The 17,274-nt window shown below is 46.1% G+C and overlaps 1 protein-coding gene across 1 annotated transcript in view; it reads right to left on the bottom strand.

Annotated features, from left to right (window-relative positions):
* Nucleotides 1-1,283: 1,283 nt before the first annotated feature.
* LOC119387966 (uncharacterized) overlaps nucleotides 1,284-17,274 on the bottom strand; it is a 225,162-nt gene continuing 209,171 nt past the window's right edge. The window contains exons 5-8 of the mRNA XM_037655558.2: nucleotides 12,931-13,138; nucleotides 10,261-10,397; nucleotides 3,910-4,150; nucleotides 1,284-2,916 (exon numbers count right to left, since the gene is read on the bottom strand). Coding sequence (XP_037511486.1) covers nucleotides 2,846-2,916; nucleotides 3,910-4,150; nucleotides 10,261-10,397; nucleotides 12,931-13,138 — 657 coding nt within the window. The 3' untranslated portion in view covers nucleotides 1,284-2,845. The remainder of the gene's footprint in view (nucleotides 2,917-3,909; nucleotides 4,151-10,260; nucleotides 10,398-12,930; nucleotides 13,139-17,274) is intronic.

Genomic DNA, 17,274 nt, shown 5'->3' with positions numbered 1-17,274 from the left:
CGCCGTATGACGATTTTCTCGCGCGCACGACACCAACACGAAGAGGCACCGGGTCACTCACGATTGCCGTCGCATTCAGAGCGCATCGCGGTGGTCGGATGCAGCTTTGTGCCACCTCTCCTCGTCTTGGCTTGACTATTTTCAAAGAGTTCGGCTTGAGTTCCATCGCTCACGAAGCAGACACGACGCTTGATGACGTGGCCGGTCTCGTTATCGCACTTCAATTCCGGAGCACAGTGACACACGTTTCTTCGTCGTGTGCGATGTATAGGGATTAAGCGTTCACCGCTGTCTTACATTCATTAGAGACGTTAAATTGAACGGGAACCGTGAAGGACACCTTCGCCTGCTCGAGCAAGTTTTGTGCTGAACCGCATGCTTCGAAATTTTACTCTGAGGCCAAATGTAAATCATGTAATTATAGAGGAGCCCCCCTAGAGCATTGCGAAATAGTTCAGAAGAGAATTACCGTCCTCCCGGATGAACTAAGGGCGTGGTGGAGAACCACACTGACTAGCTCAGATCTCCACAACCAACGTTGGGCGATCCAGCAAGCCCGGGAAGCTACCGAGAAACAGGGTCTTTCCTACTGCCCCGGGCTCGGCCTAGACCAAGGTCACCATTTTGCAGGATACTTAATAAAGTTGTCTCAAACTCAGCGTCCAAGAAACTTCAGAGGGAATGCCCACGTCTCGCAACACCTTCAGGCTGATATTTAGCCACAGAGAAATGAATTGTACGCGACATGCCAATATAATTTCTGCACGTGAGTAGCTTCTGAAGAACTTGTGGGGCTTTAATAGTAATAATAATGAAAAAAATTCGCTGAGTCACTTTGTTACCATGACAGCCAGTGATCGGTGCATCTGGAAGACCGGTTCGTTGAACAAGACTTGAGATGTTCAAGCTTTAACTGTATTTCTTGGGAAAGCAGGTATCCGATATAGTTGAGTAAGGGTTGGTGACCAGAGGAAGTTACCTGAGCACATCTTCGCGTGCCATGTTACTCGCTCACAGCGGCACTTTTCCGCTGCAAGTGTCCAGTTGTAAGATCATGTAAACAGCAGTTTTACTTTCAGTTTCGGGTGCTTTGTTGCTTTTCAACTGTAACTTACAGCAGTTAAGGATCAGAAATAAACATGGCTGAAGAGTTTATCATGAAAAACAAAAGCAACTATGAACAGACGTTGAGTGTGAGATAAGAAGGACCAAAACAAACTTGGAGGACTTAGCTTTTGCCGTTCTATCCACAGAACGCGTAGCAAATAACAAAGGCAGTTATACACCACTCTTCCAGATAAACCGATCAGTCTGCATTTAGAAACTTAGCATCTCGCTGTGCGTGTCGGGCAATACTGCGTTTAGATGCAGTGTTGCGAAAAACACATCGATATAACACGGCATGTACACGACATCAACAACTAACCTGCTTAAATCTAACATGCCAAGGATGACAAGGCACCTTTGGCAGAGACAGGTCCCCCTATCGAAACATCGGCCAGCTTATCTGAGGCACCTTCTCCTGTTTATTCAGCCTTGCGTTTCTATTCGTCGGCTCCTACTTCGACTTTCGTGCTACATGAAATGCAGCGTGCACCTTGTTTTGTTGTAAAGAAAACATACGGCACTACCATTTCTTACGCTAATATAAATTTCTTTTCTGTCCCTACTCGCTTGAGTAAGGCGTAATCCTGAACGATGCCGGTGTGTTTATATGAAAGCACAACATTAAACGAAATGCAGCTCGGAATTGCACTAACAGCGTTAAATGAATTTCAGCGCCAACGACCAAGCTGTCAAGCGGAAGGAGCAACCCCTACGCGGCTTCTTCATTTACGGGAAATTAGTTGCGAAACTGCATTCCCAATTACTAAGCAGGGGAATTTCGATAGAGCCGAGAACCGGGTTTGTTGGTGCGTCTTTGACGAACGAAATACATTGCACACTCAGAAACTGGGTACAGGACAGCGACAACACTACGCTTGATGACGGTGTCGTTACTGCGTCCGTCGTCATTTACTCACGTCAGCGCGTGCGTTAAGTAGCGAGTTTCAATAGTGCGCACATTGCGTCCATGATGGCATCCATGACGTAATAGTGTTGCGTCCATGACGTAATAACGCCAGGTCTCGCATATAGCGCGTGCGCAGAAATTCTGGCTCACGCGCATTTTGCGAAACACGGCGTTCTTACGTACGCACCGCCGTTACAGACGCAACGTATGCAGTACTAAAACTTGGAATCTAAAACAAAGGCAAGATTATAAGTGATAAGTCATGAGAGGTTTCGCACTACCCAGGTGCAACTATATAATCGAATTTCAGAGATAAAAATACGTGGCGCATTCAGTAACTTGCTGGTTTTCCAGACATATGATATTAGTTGTAAATCGTAGGTCACGTATACCCCTAGTTTTCTCATATATTCTCGTTTCAATTGCACCGTAACTCTTTTGCTTGTAGCGACGTTCGTCGCTTGCGCAGGCTTTGTCTGTGGTTCGTACGCAGTACCAATGCGAACGGGTAATAGTGTGAGGCAGGCGGAGGCACCTTTCACGGCGTTCTGCTTAGCGCACGTCGAATTCGAGATTTAGCCAATCCAAGATTTTGATTTAAATCAAGACTTTTCCCAATTCAAGCTTTAGGCGATAAACGTTTTGTCGGGCCGGCGTTTCTGAGGCTCCAGTCGCTTTTTGTTGGCCCAGCCCGACAGCTAGCGCCGTCGTCTTGATCTGATGCCACTCTGTCGTCATATTGTGGCTGCTTTCATCGCTTTTGTAATCCTGAACTTTTCGCTTGCCTCTAGGTGCGATAGTGTCCAGTCTATCAGCCACTGTGCCATCTGACTAGAGTGCAGAGCAAAGAGTCTTCAGGATCCACCACCAGCAGAAGAGTCTTGCGATGTGGCCGCAGTCAACTGCGAAAAAGAAGGAACCGGCAGAAAGGGTGCACTTAGAACAGCGAGAAACGGATGGCGATTGACGTAACCTGTTTCATCGGTCGCGATTTTTCTCGGTCCTGAAGTGATGTAGATATCAAAACGTTTATTTAGAAGTCACGTCCCAGAGCTTAACCATTGCTGAAAAGCATGACGCTTGGCCACTTTGAGCCCTGTCGCCATGAGTTGGAGCGGGAAGTAGCTAACCTCGATTATCCTTTTTGATCATACCAGATGACGCCGTGACAAGAGAGTGTAAGCCTTACATTTTAAAGATCGCGGAGTGTTACTACTTAATTAACAATCAAGATCTCGAAGCACCGTATTGTAGGCAGCAAAGCTTTTCTTCCACTGTATTTCGACAGGACGATCTCTCTTTCATTTTTTTCGTTCATATCTCTATTTGAAATTCGGGACCACACAGACGCGCACCCACCGTTTTTTAACAATTAGCACCTCGTACTGTTTAATTCCAGAGCCATAGGACTTATGATAATAATAATAATCATAATAATAATAATAATAATAATAATAATAATAATAATAATAATAATAATAATAATAATAATAATAATAATAATAATAACAACAATAATAATAATAATAATAATAATAATAATAATAATAATAATAATAATAATAATAATAATAATAATAATAATAATAATAATAATAATAATAATAATCTGGGGTTTAACGTTCCAAAACGAAGGTATGATTAACCACGAGCCAGAGGACTTGGCCATAATTATCGACTCGTTTCAGTACAAAAAAAAAAAATGGCATAACTCAGATGTTGTCACGGTGTATCTTTCTTGCATTTTGAATATATGTCTGAGTTTGGGACTGATCACTGCGGAATTATCAGACAGCCACGCCGTGAGACCTTCTTTAGTCTGTTTCCTTGCTATACACTTCATCCGTCACCTGATTAAAAGTGTACTTCCGTGCGCTTGATCCAACTCTACTCACGCGAGGAAGTGGCCCGGTCTGAGGCAAATCGGAAACCCGATGACCGCTGGTGGGCCCCCTGGACGGTCTCCTCGGAGCTGAGGGCGACCACGCGCGACTGCGTGGCCGTGCACTTGAGCCGCAGCCCGTCGCTGTCGCTGAAGTGGCGCGCCTCGACGCGGAAGCGAAGACCCAGCACGGCAGCCTGCGTGCCGTCTGCGTAGCGCACGTTCGGGAACCGCACCGCCTCTGGACCTTTCACCTGCGCACACACGGCAGAGAGGGTCAAGACAAGTGTTGTGGTTACAGCTGGCTTTCCTTAGTCACGGTTGTCCTCGCAAGCAGGCTGAGCTGATAGGTAGAAAAGGACAAAATTGACAAGTACAGTTTACTGACAAACAGGCGGCGAATTTTGAAAATTGACGTGCCGGGAAGAAAGGGTGAAAACAGAAAGGCAGAAGGCAGGGAGTTTAACCAGAAAAGCGACACCTGGAGAAACAAGCCAGGTGACAAGCCAGGCTAACATCTTCGGGGCTATTATTAAAAATTCATGGTCTCGACGTGGGAGCGGCCCACTGCGCAGCCATCACTGCGTTTTTCAGGACGTCATTAAAGTTTATCGTACCGTACCGTACCTATCTAAAAGAAGAGAGAGAAAGAGAAAACGATGCACAGTCAAAACTTCATTGTGAGTCCACTAACAAGTTCTCGCACAAACTTATCACATTTGCAGGTGTTCAGCCTAGGCGAGTTTGGGTAAATGTTCGAGTTCGTTATTATTATTGATGATATGAGTGTACAACGGGCATGTTTCGATAAGGAATGGTTACTCTGAAACGCATTTGTCAATTATTACAAAAGTAAAGTGTCCTTCGTATACTTTAGTCGAATAGGACGCAATTTACTTGCGCGTTTCTTTAAAGCTACTCTTCTGTATTTTTTCATTGTCACATCAATGTTTTAAGGGCTCCACAATAGAGGCTAGTTTGGTAGCTGCGGCTGTGAAAGCAGCGCCGGATTCATACAGCGACGCAACGCTATCACTGCGTTCAGATGCGAGCATGACTGGTATAACCTATCGATTTTGGTTTGATGTCCTGCGCTTCAAGCAAGTTGCACTTGAAGTCTGTTACCTCGAGTGCATAATTTTACCATACGTGCACATTCGCACTGTGCTGTTACATGTAATTTACCGATGTTCCTTTAGTTAGGCGTTTATCTTTATGACGTAGCTCTCGGCTGTAATATATAAGCTGCTGTGAAGAGCAGGCTCCTCAAGCTGCAGAATGGCAGCTTTTTATGTGCCGCTCCGCTGTCTGTTTGATGAAACAGAAGAAAGAAATTGATTGAGTGATGACTCGATTGATCTATCAATTTATCAATCATTCTTTGCGGCGACTGCGTAGTAAAATGTGGAAGTGTTTTGCGACAGCCAGCTACGAGCGTGCAAGAGCACAGCAGCGAATCATGTAGCAAACAGACCCTTAGTGCATCCGAAATGTATGAGAAATCGCTTGTGCAACTTCGCTCTCTGTGATGCACCGCTTGTCAGATCGGCATACATTAGCCAACAACGAAATGTATAATCGCTCAAAAAATCAGCTTAAGCAAAGGAGAATTGCAGTGTCGAGTCACTCTGTTGCAGGTAGATGACAGAGATAAGGTTCAGCGTCGTATTGCTGAACCATAAATTACACGTTGGGACAGAAATACATCGCTCAAGCCTATGGGTAAACAATGGTAACCGGTTTTGTATCGGATGAATTCGTGCAAAAATGCATACACGTACGGGGTAATGATGCCAGGACAGTGGTAAAGCTCTCTAAATGTAGTTTTGAATGTCTTTTAAGTTTCCGGTGTTGCGGATTTCATTCGGGTACTTATCAATACGGCTTGATTGCAGCAAAGGTAGAGTCGAACTTCCATATGTGTATGCCTCATAGTGATACGATAGTTATTCTAGATAAGATATAGCGCTTTCTCTTGCAAGACTACTAATGCATCATTAAGCGGCGTACGCTCTCAGCCATAATGACTGGCAGTAGCACACTCGCATGGTAATCAAAAGACGAGAAATAATGTCGTCCTAATCCAGATCGCTAGCCATTAGCCGTTGTTATAGAGCTACATCAGGTGCGCACATACTCTCAATTACTTCCACTATAGACTTATCAGCATAAATAGGTGTTTTTATCATATCTGATAAAACTAGTGCTTTCCTCGTGATGAACTCGTCCTAAAGCTCGTGCTTTTTTTACAACCATTAGCCAGTAATAGCTAGTAAAGAAGCTGTCCTCTCCCAGTAATTACAATATTTAGACCAAGTGACGACGGATTTCGTGGAACACGAAACGTATTTCGAAAGCAACTAAGAAAATGTCCTGAAATAACCGACCACTACCATGCGGCCTATTAGGCGCAGACCATCTCGGAAAATTGACTGATTCTTGTAAACTATCAGGTCGTGTGATAGATAAAAACAGAAAAGTGGTGGCTAGCCGTGCCTGGTAGAAGCGCTTGTTATAGATTTGGACATCGCACATGGGCTACCTTCCTTGCGAGCGATTGAACGGAAGTCGTTAAACGAGCGTGCTTTGTTACGACTTAATCATGCTGTGAAACCAGTCACTTGCACTTGCAGTTTTTAATTGCCACATGAATGTACTTGGTACAATAGAAACTAGATGCAAAATTTTTGTGTAATTGTGTTCTCAAAGTGGCTTATTGCAGTTTTAACATGCCTGTGTGTGTGCGTGCGTCTTGAAACAACTAGTATAGATGAAATGAACTGAGTGAAGGTTTTTTGTGTCACACGTTCCTTCAAGACGTTCGCTGCACTAGATTTTTCCTCGTGTTAACAAATTGTGATGCATGTTTTACGCTCATTCAACAATCCAGCAAAAATTAAGAAAGGCGGAAAACTTAGCAAATGTAAGCTGAGAAATTTCAGAGCAAACAGCTGTCATTCTCATAGTGCAAGCTCGATCGCAAAAGGTAATGTGTCGCTGGGACAAGTCCTTTGGGACACATTAAGTCCCTGTGATTCTGCAAAAAACACTGTTACGATACTATAGTGTCACGTAACAGTAGTATAAAAAAACTTGGCGAAGCTCACACTAAGTCGCGCAATGCTTGAAACAGCTAAACTGGACGATTCTGAAGTCTAATCTGGTTGCTTCTAGGTTGTTGCTTGGCTTTAGCTAGATTAGTCACGACATGGGTGGCCAAACTCCAGAACCGAGCGTTCGCACCTCTCATAAATCTACGGGCACGTCGTCGTTGGCGTAGGGCTTCCATCGCTTCGGGTTCTCCTCGCAGCCGCCGTTGCCTTTCCCGTTCCCTTGTATGGCAGCTTCACGTTAGTCGTGCCTAGTCTTTCCATCTTTTTCTGTATTTATTCCCATTATTTATCTCTATTTTCCTTTCTCTCTTTTTCTGTATAGCTTTCTCTCTCTCTCTCTTAGTGAACAAGTGGTGAGTAGTCAACGATCACATCTCCCCTCCTCACGTTCACTTCGCTTTGCCACCCTTTTGCTACGCTATACTATAGAAGGCTATGCCATGCTCTGCTAGCATGCCTGGATTGCCGAGTGGTTAGGACGCTCGCCTTCGAATCGAGGGTACGCGGGTTCGAATCCCGCCTCGTGAAGAATTTTTTCGGCAACGTGTTCTTTCTTTCTTTCTTTCTTTCTTTCTTTCTTTCTTTCTTTCTTTCTCTCTCTCTCTCTCTGTACTCGTTCTCAGGGTTATTACAGGCCACGCCGTAGCGATGAGTAGTGGGATCTGCCCAAACTCTGTGTCACATACCCGTTCATGATGATGATAGTTTTCTGATAGGCCGCACACAAACATTACGGCTAGCTTGAACAGCTTCGTCGTTAAGAGGAAACCACACCAAGGTGCCTGGTACCATGACAACAAAATTTGAAGTAGTTGTGTTCTCACTGCGGTTTATTACCGTTGTAAGCCATGTGCGTGCCTGCATGAGTGCGTGACTGCGTGTTTCATTGTTTGGTTAGGACCTCGGTGAGCGACATATGAGGCGCTATTTGTAGCTTTCACAGTATGCCTATCACGAACCCTTTATTTCCACTTACTTTTTTGCTTCTTTCGTTCTTTGCCTATTTATTTTCTTGATTCTACCTTTCTCTCTCTTTTTATATTTTTGAAGCTATAGGTAAATGCCTTTAATTGGTCTGAGTCTACTCCTTCTAAAAAAAAAATCGGCAGATCCCACGTACCGTGGGAGTCGGTGTTATGCAAAGCATGCGGCGGGAAGGTGACTGTGGCGTAATTTTTTTTACTGAGCGCCAAGTTACAAAATGACGCTAAAGATCTGTTTAAATTTCATACGCACATATATATGTTCAAGAGCCGCATATGCGTTATATAACCAGTTGTTTGCGCTTGGGTAACGCTGCCAACGGCAATGTGGGTATTACCAACACCAGAAGCGGTAAGCTGATATATAGTGTCTATACTTGTCCCATATGATGGATAACGCACGCACGTTTCACGAACCCGTGTCCATGTGTGGAAGAAGTTCTTGACAGTTCTTGAACAAGGTCATCATCACCGTGATCAGTGAGCACCAGCAGCTGGTCATGACTTGTTATAGGATGCGTTAGAGATCGCGGTGACTAGGGGTCCTTTGTAGTGAAGTATGAGGTATAGTACAGCTGTTGGAATTCGTGGGTGCCTCGGTCATTTTGTCAAGTTTTCTGTCGATAGAGCCGGCGACATGTCGGAACCCGAAGTCACCCTTAACGTTGGTGATGTATAAACCGTGGAGACTGGTAGACCAACATCAGTGGATGGCGCCAGCCTGTCGTATTCGTAGACTACCTGGGCGTATGTGGCCTACGTAGCCTAGTCTACAAAGCGGTTGTTAATCAATCTGGCATCATCCTCGGTCAGCATGACGCCATCGCCCAGCCTCGTAAGAAATGAAGAGGACACTGCGTCGTGGACTAAGTGCACTTTACGGTGCGATGATGTGAATATCATACGTAACTTTCGTTAACGTATTCTTCCGGGGTCGAACAATGCTTCAATATAGCTTGCTGAATTATAGGAATACAAATGTAATGTTTATTAGACTGCTATAACAGCGGAGAAAACACTGGAACCACAGACGTTAATATGATATGACGCCTGTATCGTAGGAGTATCATGTAGTGTTTATTGCTTTCTTGTAAACTTAGATACCAAGCACCACAACCACATTTGACGTTGCACCGATATTACGCCTGCGTAGGCTGTTTTTCCAAACCATTTTGTAGACCTGCCGTGGCTCTGTGGTAGAATACCTGATTGCCACGCAGAATGCTTGGGTTCGATTCCTGCTGGGATACTAATTTTCCTTCTTTCCATTTGTCGGGTCAACGCTGGCGATGTTGGTTTTTCTTAACGCTCTCGCATTTAAGTTACCAATGTCTGTTCTCGCCGTTCCCAAGTAGATATAAGCTGTCAATCACCTGTGGCGCATACCCATACACCGCGGCCCGTGGCAAACGGGTATGTGCCGCACGTGTCTAGTGGAAACGGTTTGACGACGTACGCGACAGGATTTTCACGTTATTCATGCCATGACCCCACAATTATATTCGTCAAATCCTCTTACCCTCCCATGAAAATTTTGGTCTACACCAAGTTAAGGAGGCGATCATGAGAGCACCCAGACGTAGGCGGCTAGATAGGTAGATAGATAGATAGATACGTAGATAGAAACGCTCAAAGTGCGAAAGGTTTGCTAAGAAATGCTTCGCATTTAATATATTTTCCTGTTTTGCTGAAGTGGCGCTTTGCCACATTACAATGTTGCTTGTGGCAGAGCACGCTCTACAGGCAACGTCGTCCCTTCTGGTTGAACATTTTCAGGAAAATTCTTACCGAAGTAAGAATACGGCGCCAGCGAATTCGATGCGAAAAACAACGCGCCTAGTAATTGACAGTCTTCTTGGCACCGGTGTGTTTTCCCAAGTGCAAACAGAACTCTCTATTATGAACGGTATTGGGGTTGCGCATAGGAAGTATGATCTCGATCACTGTGACGAGTGGTATCAGAAGGTCTCGCGTGTTCGAATCACATCCAGGTCACCAATTTGCGGAAACAAACAGAAGCCGGTGTCTGGTGCCCACACAATATATTTTAACAGGGGTGCTCAGTCAGACGAGAGCAGGACAAGGTGCTGCGGACTTTAAATCTTGCAATCCCGATATTTTTTCTTTTTTTGAGCTCGCGCAATTCTCTCGTACTCGGCGTGTCGTAGGCGTCGTCTTCTTTTTTTTTTGTCAGATAGCTGTGGCACGTAGTAGCGCTGTAGTAACATCGAAAATCATAATGTTGACGACGATTTGTTATGAACTCACCTCGTGATCATTGACGAACCAACGAAGCTCGACAGGGTGCTCAGTGATGATGGACGTACAGTTGACATCGACATCGTCGCCAACTTCGTAGCGTGACTTCTCGCTGAGGATACGAGGGCTGTTAGACTCCTGAGGCGCTGTGGAATGGAGGCAAAACAATGAACGCCGAGACAGCTTTTTTTTTTGAGACACCAAAAGCAGAGCGGTTTGTGCTTATCATTGTGTTGTCCTGTAAGTAGTTGCCCTTTTACACTGAGACACACAATAAACGAAGGAGGTGTTATTACGACTACCCCTTTTCGCTTGGTTGATAGTGTAGAAAAAAAATTTCTACATTCGGCGAGTAGATGTCGTTCTCCAAAAGTTCTCGTTGAAACCAAGACAGCGAAAATCTGGGATACACAAGTACGAGACACGCACACGAGGTAGTCGAGTCGGTACTTATTGCAAACACAAGCGTCTTCAAAGAAACGTTGAAGTGCTTTAATTTTTTTGTGATGTTTGTCCTCTTTCACTCTATATTCTGCTATATACTATGCCTTTGCTTCTTTTACCCTGAATACAAGTGTTCAAAGCTGCTTTGTCCTTGCCTATTAAAACAACTTGTCAGTAATGTAACTGGTAGGATGTGATTCCAGAAAAAAAAGATATAACGAAGTCACAGCGAGCGCTGCCGAATAAAAGGTTATCGATTAATTATAAAATCGCCAGAAACATGATTGGTTACAAGTAATTATTTACAGCTTATCCAGTACCTTACATTCTCTCATGCAGTGACTATATCTAAGATTCGCATTAACTTCAACTTGGAGGTAATCCTGCTTACTTTCCAAAAGTCAGTAAAGGCTACCAAGCTCTTGCGCGAATATGTTGAACCAGTGCAGTCGATCCGCGCACACAGCAACAAACAATATGCAGCAAAACTTTCTTGCGGGCTAGTTGTTTCATATCGAACTAGTAACGTGTTGCGCAAACGATGAAATAAATGAATGGACATACGAAACAGATCACAGTCTACAGCAGGCTAGACAGTATGCATGCAGTCCAATGAAATGTATTCATTCAATCCTGACTCACAATATTAAACTTGTTCATTAATCAAACTCTGGGCAAAAATTGAGAGCTACGGATGGTTTTCTGACTCAGTATTAGCCTTCTGCGCATGACGTAATGAATATCTCTAGTATAGCCATAAGTCCTTGGTACTGTACTATCGCGATGGGAAGAAGCGCAAACAGCGGTAAGCATGGCTTTAGGCCCAGTCGAACTCTGACATGTCGTGACTGCCGCTAGGCGAATCTTTACTTTCAGCCGGCGTCAAAGTAGCGTTAGAATTTTGCTCTGTCTGGCGCTATTGCACCGCATGTGCATATCATTTGCCAGTCATGCCTGGCACTCAGAACACACTCACTGCGATAGCGACAGCCAGAGCACGGTTCTAGCGCCACGTTGACGCCGGCGCAAAAGCGCAGATTCGCCTAGTGGCAGTCAAAGCATGTCGGAGTTCGACTGGGCCTAAAGCCATGCTTTCCGCTGTTCGCGTTTCTTTCCATCGCGATTGTACACACAGTACACACACACAGACATGACGTGAAATCGCAAGTACATACTGGTGATGCGATACCCATTTATAACCTGCACATCGCGTCAGTAAGAAAGCAATGTGCTATGACACTTTTGCGACCGTTTACGTCATGTGGCGCATGCCGTACAACCTTCTTTTCTCGGGCCACGTGCACTTGCTCACAAATGTACGATAATTGAAGCTTTCTTAATCAAACGACAAATTAGGCAAAGTAAGTCCTCTGACAAAAACTGCCGCGGTTAATGGACTCAGATAAATCTCTTGGAACTTCGAAAAAAGATGCTAATATGCCGATATTTTATTTTCGGTCTCCTTGTGCGATTGTCCAGTTTCGCTTTTGTCAGATTCTATTCTCGGCTTTTTAGTATTAACGACGGACGAAGTTCGCACACGTGGCCTCCTAAAGAAAAAGCAGAAAAATAAATAAAATAAAAATAAAACAAAAGGTTTCAAAACTGAAGCGACTTTCGATTCATCTGCTTGAAATCGATAGATACGCTTGTGCAAGTTGGTATGGTAACGTCCCGGCTTTGTGATGATGTAGCGATAGGGGCTTCAAAAGAGGCTTATGATTCTATTCATAATACCTTATAGATTTTACGTTCATAGAAGAGTGATGAATCGGTAACGATGCGAGCTTCATGCCAGTTCTGACAATGGCCTTTCTGGGTTGTGGTTAACTTTGAAATTATTTTAAGTGAATGTTGAGCGATATTTCCCAAATGATATCAGTATTTTATCTGCCCTCTGCTCATCATGTTACGCTCACGTACGTATGTTCTAAGCTGAAGAACGCTGGCTCCAGCGACGCCCCGTGTTCAAGGATTTTTCATCTCTTCAAGGTTCCACCTTCACCTGTATTTCTGCCTTACAGGACGCGTAGGGAAGAGAAAAAAGTAGTAATACCACACAGTAGGATACTGTTCAGAAACCGACTACCGGACACTGCCGGATATATGCCGAAACGGAAGGAAAAACTCATTGGAGAGTAGTTACAGACAGTGATCGTTAAAGCTGAAAATGGCGCACAGTGACGAATTATAGGCGAGCACAATTCGACCTCGTTTCCAAAGGATGCGACATACCTCGTCCGCTGGGCGGTCCCTTGTCACCGATCACGAGCTCCTCGCTGCTGCGCGAATGCGCCTGTGTGACGAACGACGTGCACTTGAAGCGGATCACGTCGCGCGACACGTGCTCGGGTCGCACTTCGAAGTGAAGCGTGGTGGAGGTGCTTTGCAGCCCGTTCTCGTGACGCGTCGTGCCCGCTCGAGTCTCGTACTTGGCAGGTACCTGCACCGAGTCAAACAGGTCGATCGTGCGCGGTTAGCTCCACATCAATACATTAAATAATTCAGATGCAGCACCAACTCGGGTTGCTGTCTACGTGTGCAAGCGATAGCATCGTTGCAATCAGATCGAGTGGAGAGAATTGCTGTCATGACAGCGTGTGGATAACATTGCTCGACAAAAGCCAAGACAAAACAACATTAGCAATTATTTAGGCATAGTTGGCCAACAGTAATTTAGGCAACGCAAGCCGACATTATACAGTCGGGTCCTATATTAGTTGCGGCATGGTGCCCGTGGTCATAGCGGCGCCAACACTGCACGTGCCACCGACACAGAAAACAGTCAGTGACGTAAACACTGTTTCGACTACTGGTATTTGCAAAACAAATTTAACGTTTGCAGGTGCGCATGTTGAAACGGCCTGGGGTCCCTTCTACAATGGTCACAGTGTTACAACTCATATTGAGCGCCACTGTACATCATTTAACCAACATTAGCTTCCATTTAGCCGACATTGACAAAAGTTAGGCCCCATTAGCCAGAGCTAACACGCGCCTATAGTATGCGAGCAAATATGGAAGGCCAGTACAACATCACTTACCACCGTTGACCCTTCAGAAATCGCGAAGCGGAGGGTGCGTGGGGAAGACGAGTGCAGGCACTCGTAAAAAAAAGGAAAAAAGAAAAAATAAACTTTATCATAGCATTATTTCTAAGGGCTGAACAGAGTAAACTTGTAGAGTTAAACGACCCCAAATCAATATTCCTGTTTATTTCATGCACCTGCTTCAGCGACAAGCATGTTTCCAGTCCCGAGAACTTTCACGTGTCATATATCAGTCTTCGATGTACGTAGGATAATCTTGAAACCATTAGTTACAAGCATGATAAACTATCATGAAAGGTTACGGCGCACAAAGACGGGGACAAAGGAAGAACACACAAGACATAGCGCTGAACTACAACTGATGTAGATCTGTTCAACTGTGAGCTGATCACTTGTAGTTCAGCGCTGTCTTGTGTGCTCTTCCTTCGTCCCCGTGTGTGCGCTGTAACTGTTCATGATGCAGTACCAACTAGCTCACCAAGCAATCCTCATGATAAACCAGTTGCGACGAAGTTAATTCCATCTTACATTATAGGACTGTATATAGGACTGTGCCGCTGGCGCAAGAGCGGTCGGTACGGTTTTGCTCCGAAGAGATGCGAGGCCTAATCGAAAGCAGGAGATCGCCTCTAGATACGTCTACACCAAAAGGCAAAATCCTCAGGGCCAAGCCTGTCCCCTCAACCATTTGTCGTAAGTGCTCGTCCTGTTGTCTTCTCCGTCTTGTCTTTCGCTGTTTCGCGCAGATTTCCTCTATCAACGCGTCCGACAGTATATTCTTCTGTGTTATCCTCAAACAATTTTATCTTCAAGGTTTGGAAAAAGAATATCAGGAGCTACAGCAGTAAGAAAAAAGAGAAAGCAGGTCGTTCGAGAGTAATTTAGACGTATGGCAAGTTTATGAAGCACCATAGAGTGCATAATGGCAAACGAGCTTGCAACTTCTTCCTGGGTCTTCCGCGTGTCTTTACTGTAACGCGTGATGTCGATGCGCCTTTCGTGTTTGTCTCCTTCATGTTCCCCCGAGCGAAACAAATAAGAGAAAAAAGTGATTACTATAGGGTTTATTCTTCTTTAATGAAGTGTTTTGGTTTTTGTTCGCTTCAGTCGACTAATTTTCGTGGTCTGGCACAATAAAGCTCAGGTGCAAGTTAGCGCGCGTCTTTGTCCGTTACTTCGTCCACCGTGTTTAGCTACGCACTGTAGCTCTCGCCAGTAGTCGTGACATAAAAGCTAGCCTTATACGTCTCTCCTAAACTAAAAACAAACCTTTCTGCACCCAACGTGGTTTTGCACTGCCTCCGGGATCGGAGGCATTGCAGTCTTTCGGCACATCACGTGGCTTTGCAGTGCCTCCGGGATCGGCCCACTTTTGAACAAGCGACTATGTCATGTGATGACGTCAACATGTGACGTCACGTTAAATGACGATATAGTTATGACACGATGACATCATAAGGTGGCGTCCTCGCGTTATGATCCTTTGCATCACTCGTGGTGACGCCCACGGCGTCAACACGAGTGATGCGACACTTTTCGCGTATTATGAGGCATCTGAGGCTTTCGCCTTAAAAGTGGAGGTGTGGGAGGCGTGTTTAGCACCCTGACGTGCCCACACAAAGTGGGAGGCTTGTTTCTTGGGATGGGAGGGCCTGAATTAGCCTCACGCATGCAGTTCGCGAGAAAGTTGATACTGTGAGAGAAAAAAGAAAAAGAGCGGTTTTAGGCAGTGATTAGCGCTACACGCCAGGACACGCCGAACACGCCAGAGATGCATGCCGCACCCCCGCAACGTCCTTCAAGTGCCATACATCAAGACGGATTTCCACTTCGGGCATTGAAAACACCTCCTCCGACACCACGCCTTCTTCTCTCTTCTCTACATCTCTCGTTAAGCGCGTTACCGCACTAAGGGTAGGAGAAAGACAACGAAGCGAACAAGGGGGCCGAACAAAAGTGCGCACTCCGTGCATCGCCGCAATATACAAGAGGCACAAACCGACGGCGCGAGTACGTAAGGAAGAGCGCCGACGAGTTTTAATAATGCATCTCGTTTGCTATAAATTAATTACCCGGAATCTCGCCGGGCGCGCAGCCCACGCCCCTTTCGGGCCCGCCGTCCGCAACATTAAAGATAAGGATGCCCTCGAAGAAACCTCGGCGGCGGCGATGCCTTTCCTTCGCACCGGTGCTTCCCTAACGGCCTTGATTAATTATCGAGCGCTTCTTGTTGACCGCTCAGCGTAACCTCGGTGACAGACTCACGTATGCACGCAGAACGCCTACCTTCAGGTGCCATAGGCCCGCGGCTTCCACGTGGCATATACCTTAGAACACCCGGCGCGAACGTGGGCTGTGCATAGTACGAGGAAAGAATGATATTGGTGAGGGACATTGAGTGTTCTGTAAGAAAAGGGAGCTGCGACGGCTGTTTGTGGAAATCTACATGAAGCAGCGTGCATGTGTGTGGTGCATGCGCAACGTCCCTAGTGGTGCAATGAAAGAGTGCATGTTTCTGCACACTGGTTAAGGCCCACAAAGCTGCAGTGGAGAAAACTAGCGCAAGTGACCGATGACCGGAGTGGCGAAATCGCGACGTGCGCCGTTCCGGTTTCCAAGTATGCCAATAACGAGTGACATGCACGATACGCGTTTTAAAGCCGGTACGGCTTGGGGAGATAGCTAATTAAAAAGCCAGAACTTGAAATGCTATAGCGGCTTTCCTGCTGAGGTCACCGCGACTTATCGGTAACTTGTGCTAATCTTTTACCGCTGCAGCTGTACTAACGATGATGCGTGCGCTTGAGAACAACGGCCCGTGACGGCATGGCCACCGTGAACGTCAGCGTATGACAGTAAAAATGTTCGACCAAAGGCAAACCACTGTTATCACGTATTTGTGAGTACTGACTCGCTCAATCGACCCGGTAGCCCTACGATGTACTACACTGTACGGTTTTGGTGATACAAAGTATAGGGCTCGCCAGAGCATGGGCAACCGCGCAATGTGGCGGTGTTTCTGCCCTTCATGCCATCCATATTCGCAGCGTCCTCGTGTTTGCGTGTATGAGCGTACGCGGCTGCGAGAAGGAGGGTGTTAGGAAAGGGGAGTATCTCGGAGCCCAGTCTTTCCTGCGGCGCCTGCGCTTTCGTACGCGGCGCGCAGACACGGCAGCATGTTCAGCGAGGATGACAGAGCCGACAACCATTAGCCCGACGGAGGTAAAGGGTGAGGGCGAAGCGTTGGCAGTGGCGCACACGCAGCTTGCACAGCCGAGCGGCGGCGATCGGCGACCACACCCAAAACGCCGAACAAAGCCGACGGCAGCAGAAGCGGCGGCAGCAGCAGCAGCTCGCCAGCACCTGGCCCCGCCGCCGGCGCCCCTTCTGGCTGGTGTGCTGGGGAGGGCTTAGCGCTGTCACTCGTAATTCAAGGCGAGTGTTATGGCCAGAGCTATGGGAAGGGGCGGCAGCCTGAAGCGGGCGTACCGCACGGAGGCTGTCGAAGGCGACGCAGTGCGCGGCCACG

The sequence above is a fragment of the Rhipicephalus sanguineus genome, chromosome 3 (assembly GCF_013339695.2).
Source record: "Rhipicephalus sanguineus isolate Rsan-2018 chromosome 3, BIME_Rsan_1.4, whole genome shotgun sequence".
Classification (NCBI taxonomy): domain Eukaryota; kingdom Metazoa; phylum Arthropoda; class Arachnida; order Ixodida; family Ixodidae; genus Rhipicephalus; species Rhipicephalus sanguineus.
Note: the sequence above shows the minus strand (reverse complement) of the source record. Positions and strands in the feature narration are given on the sequence as shown.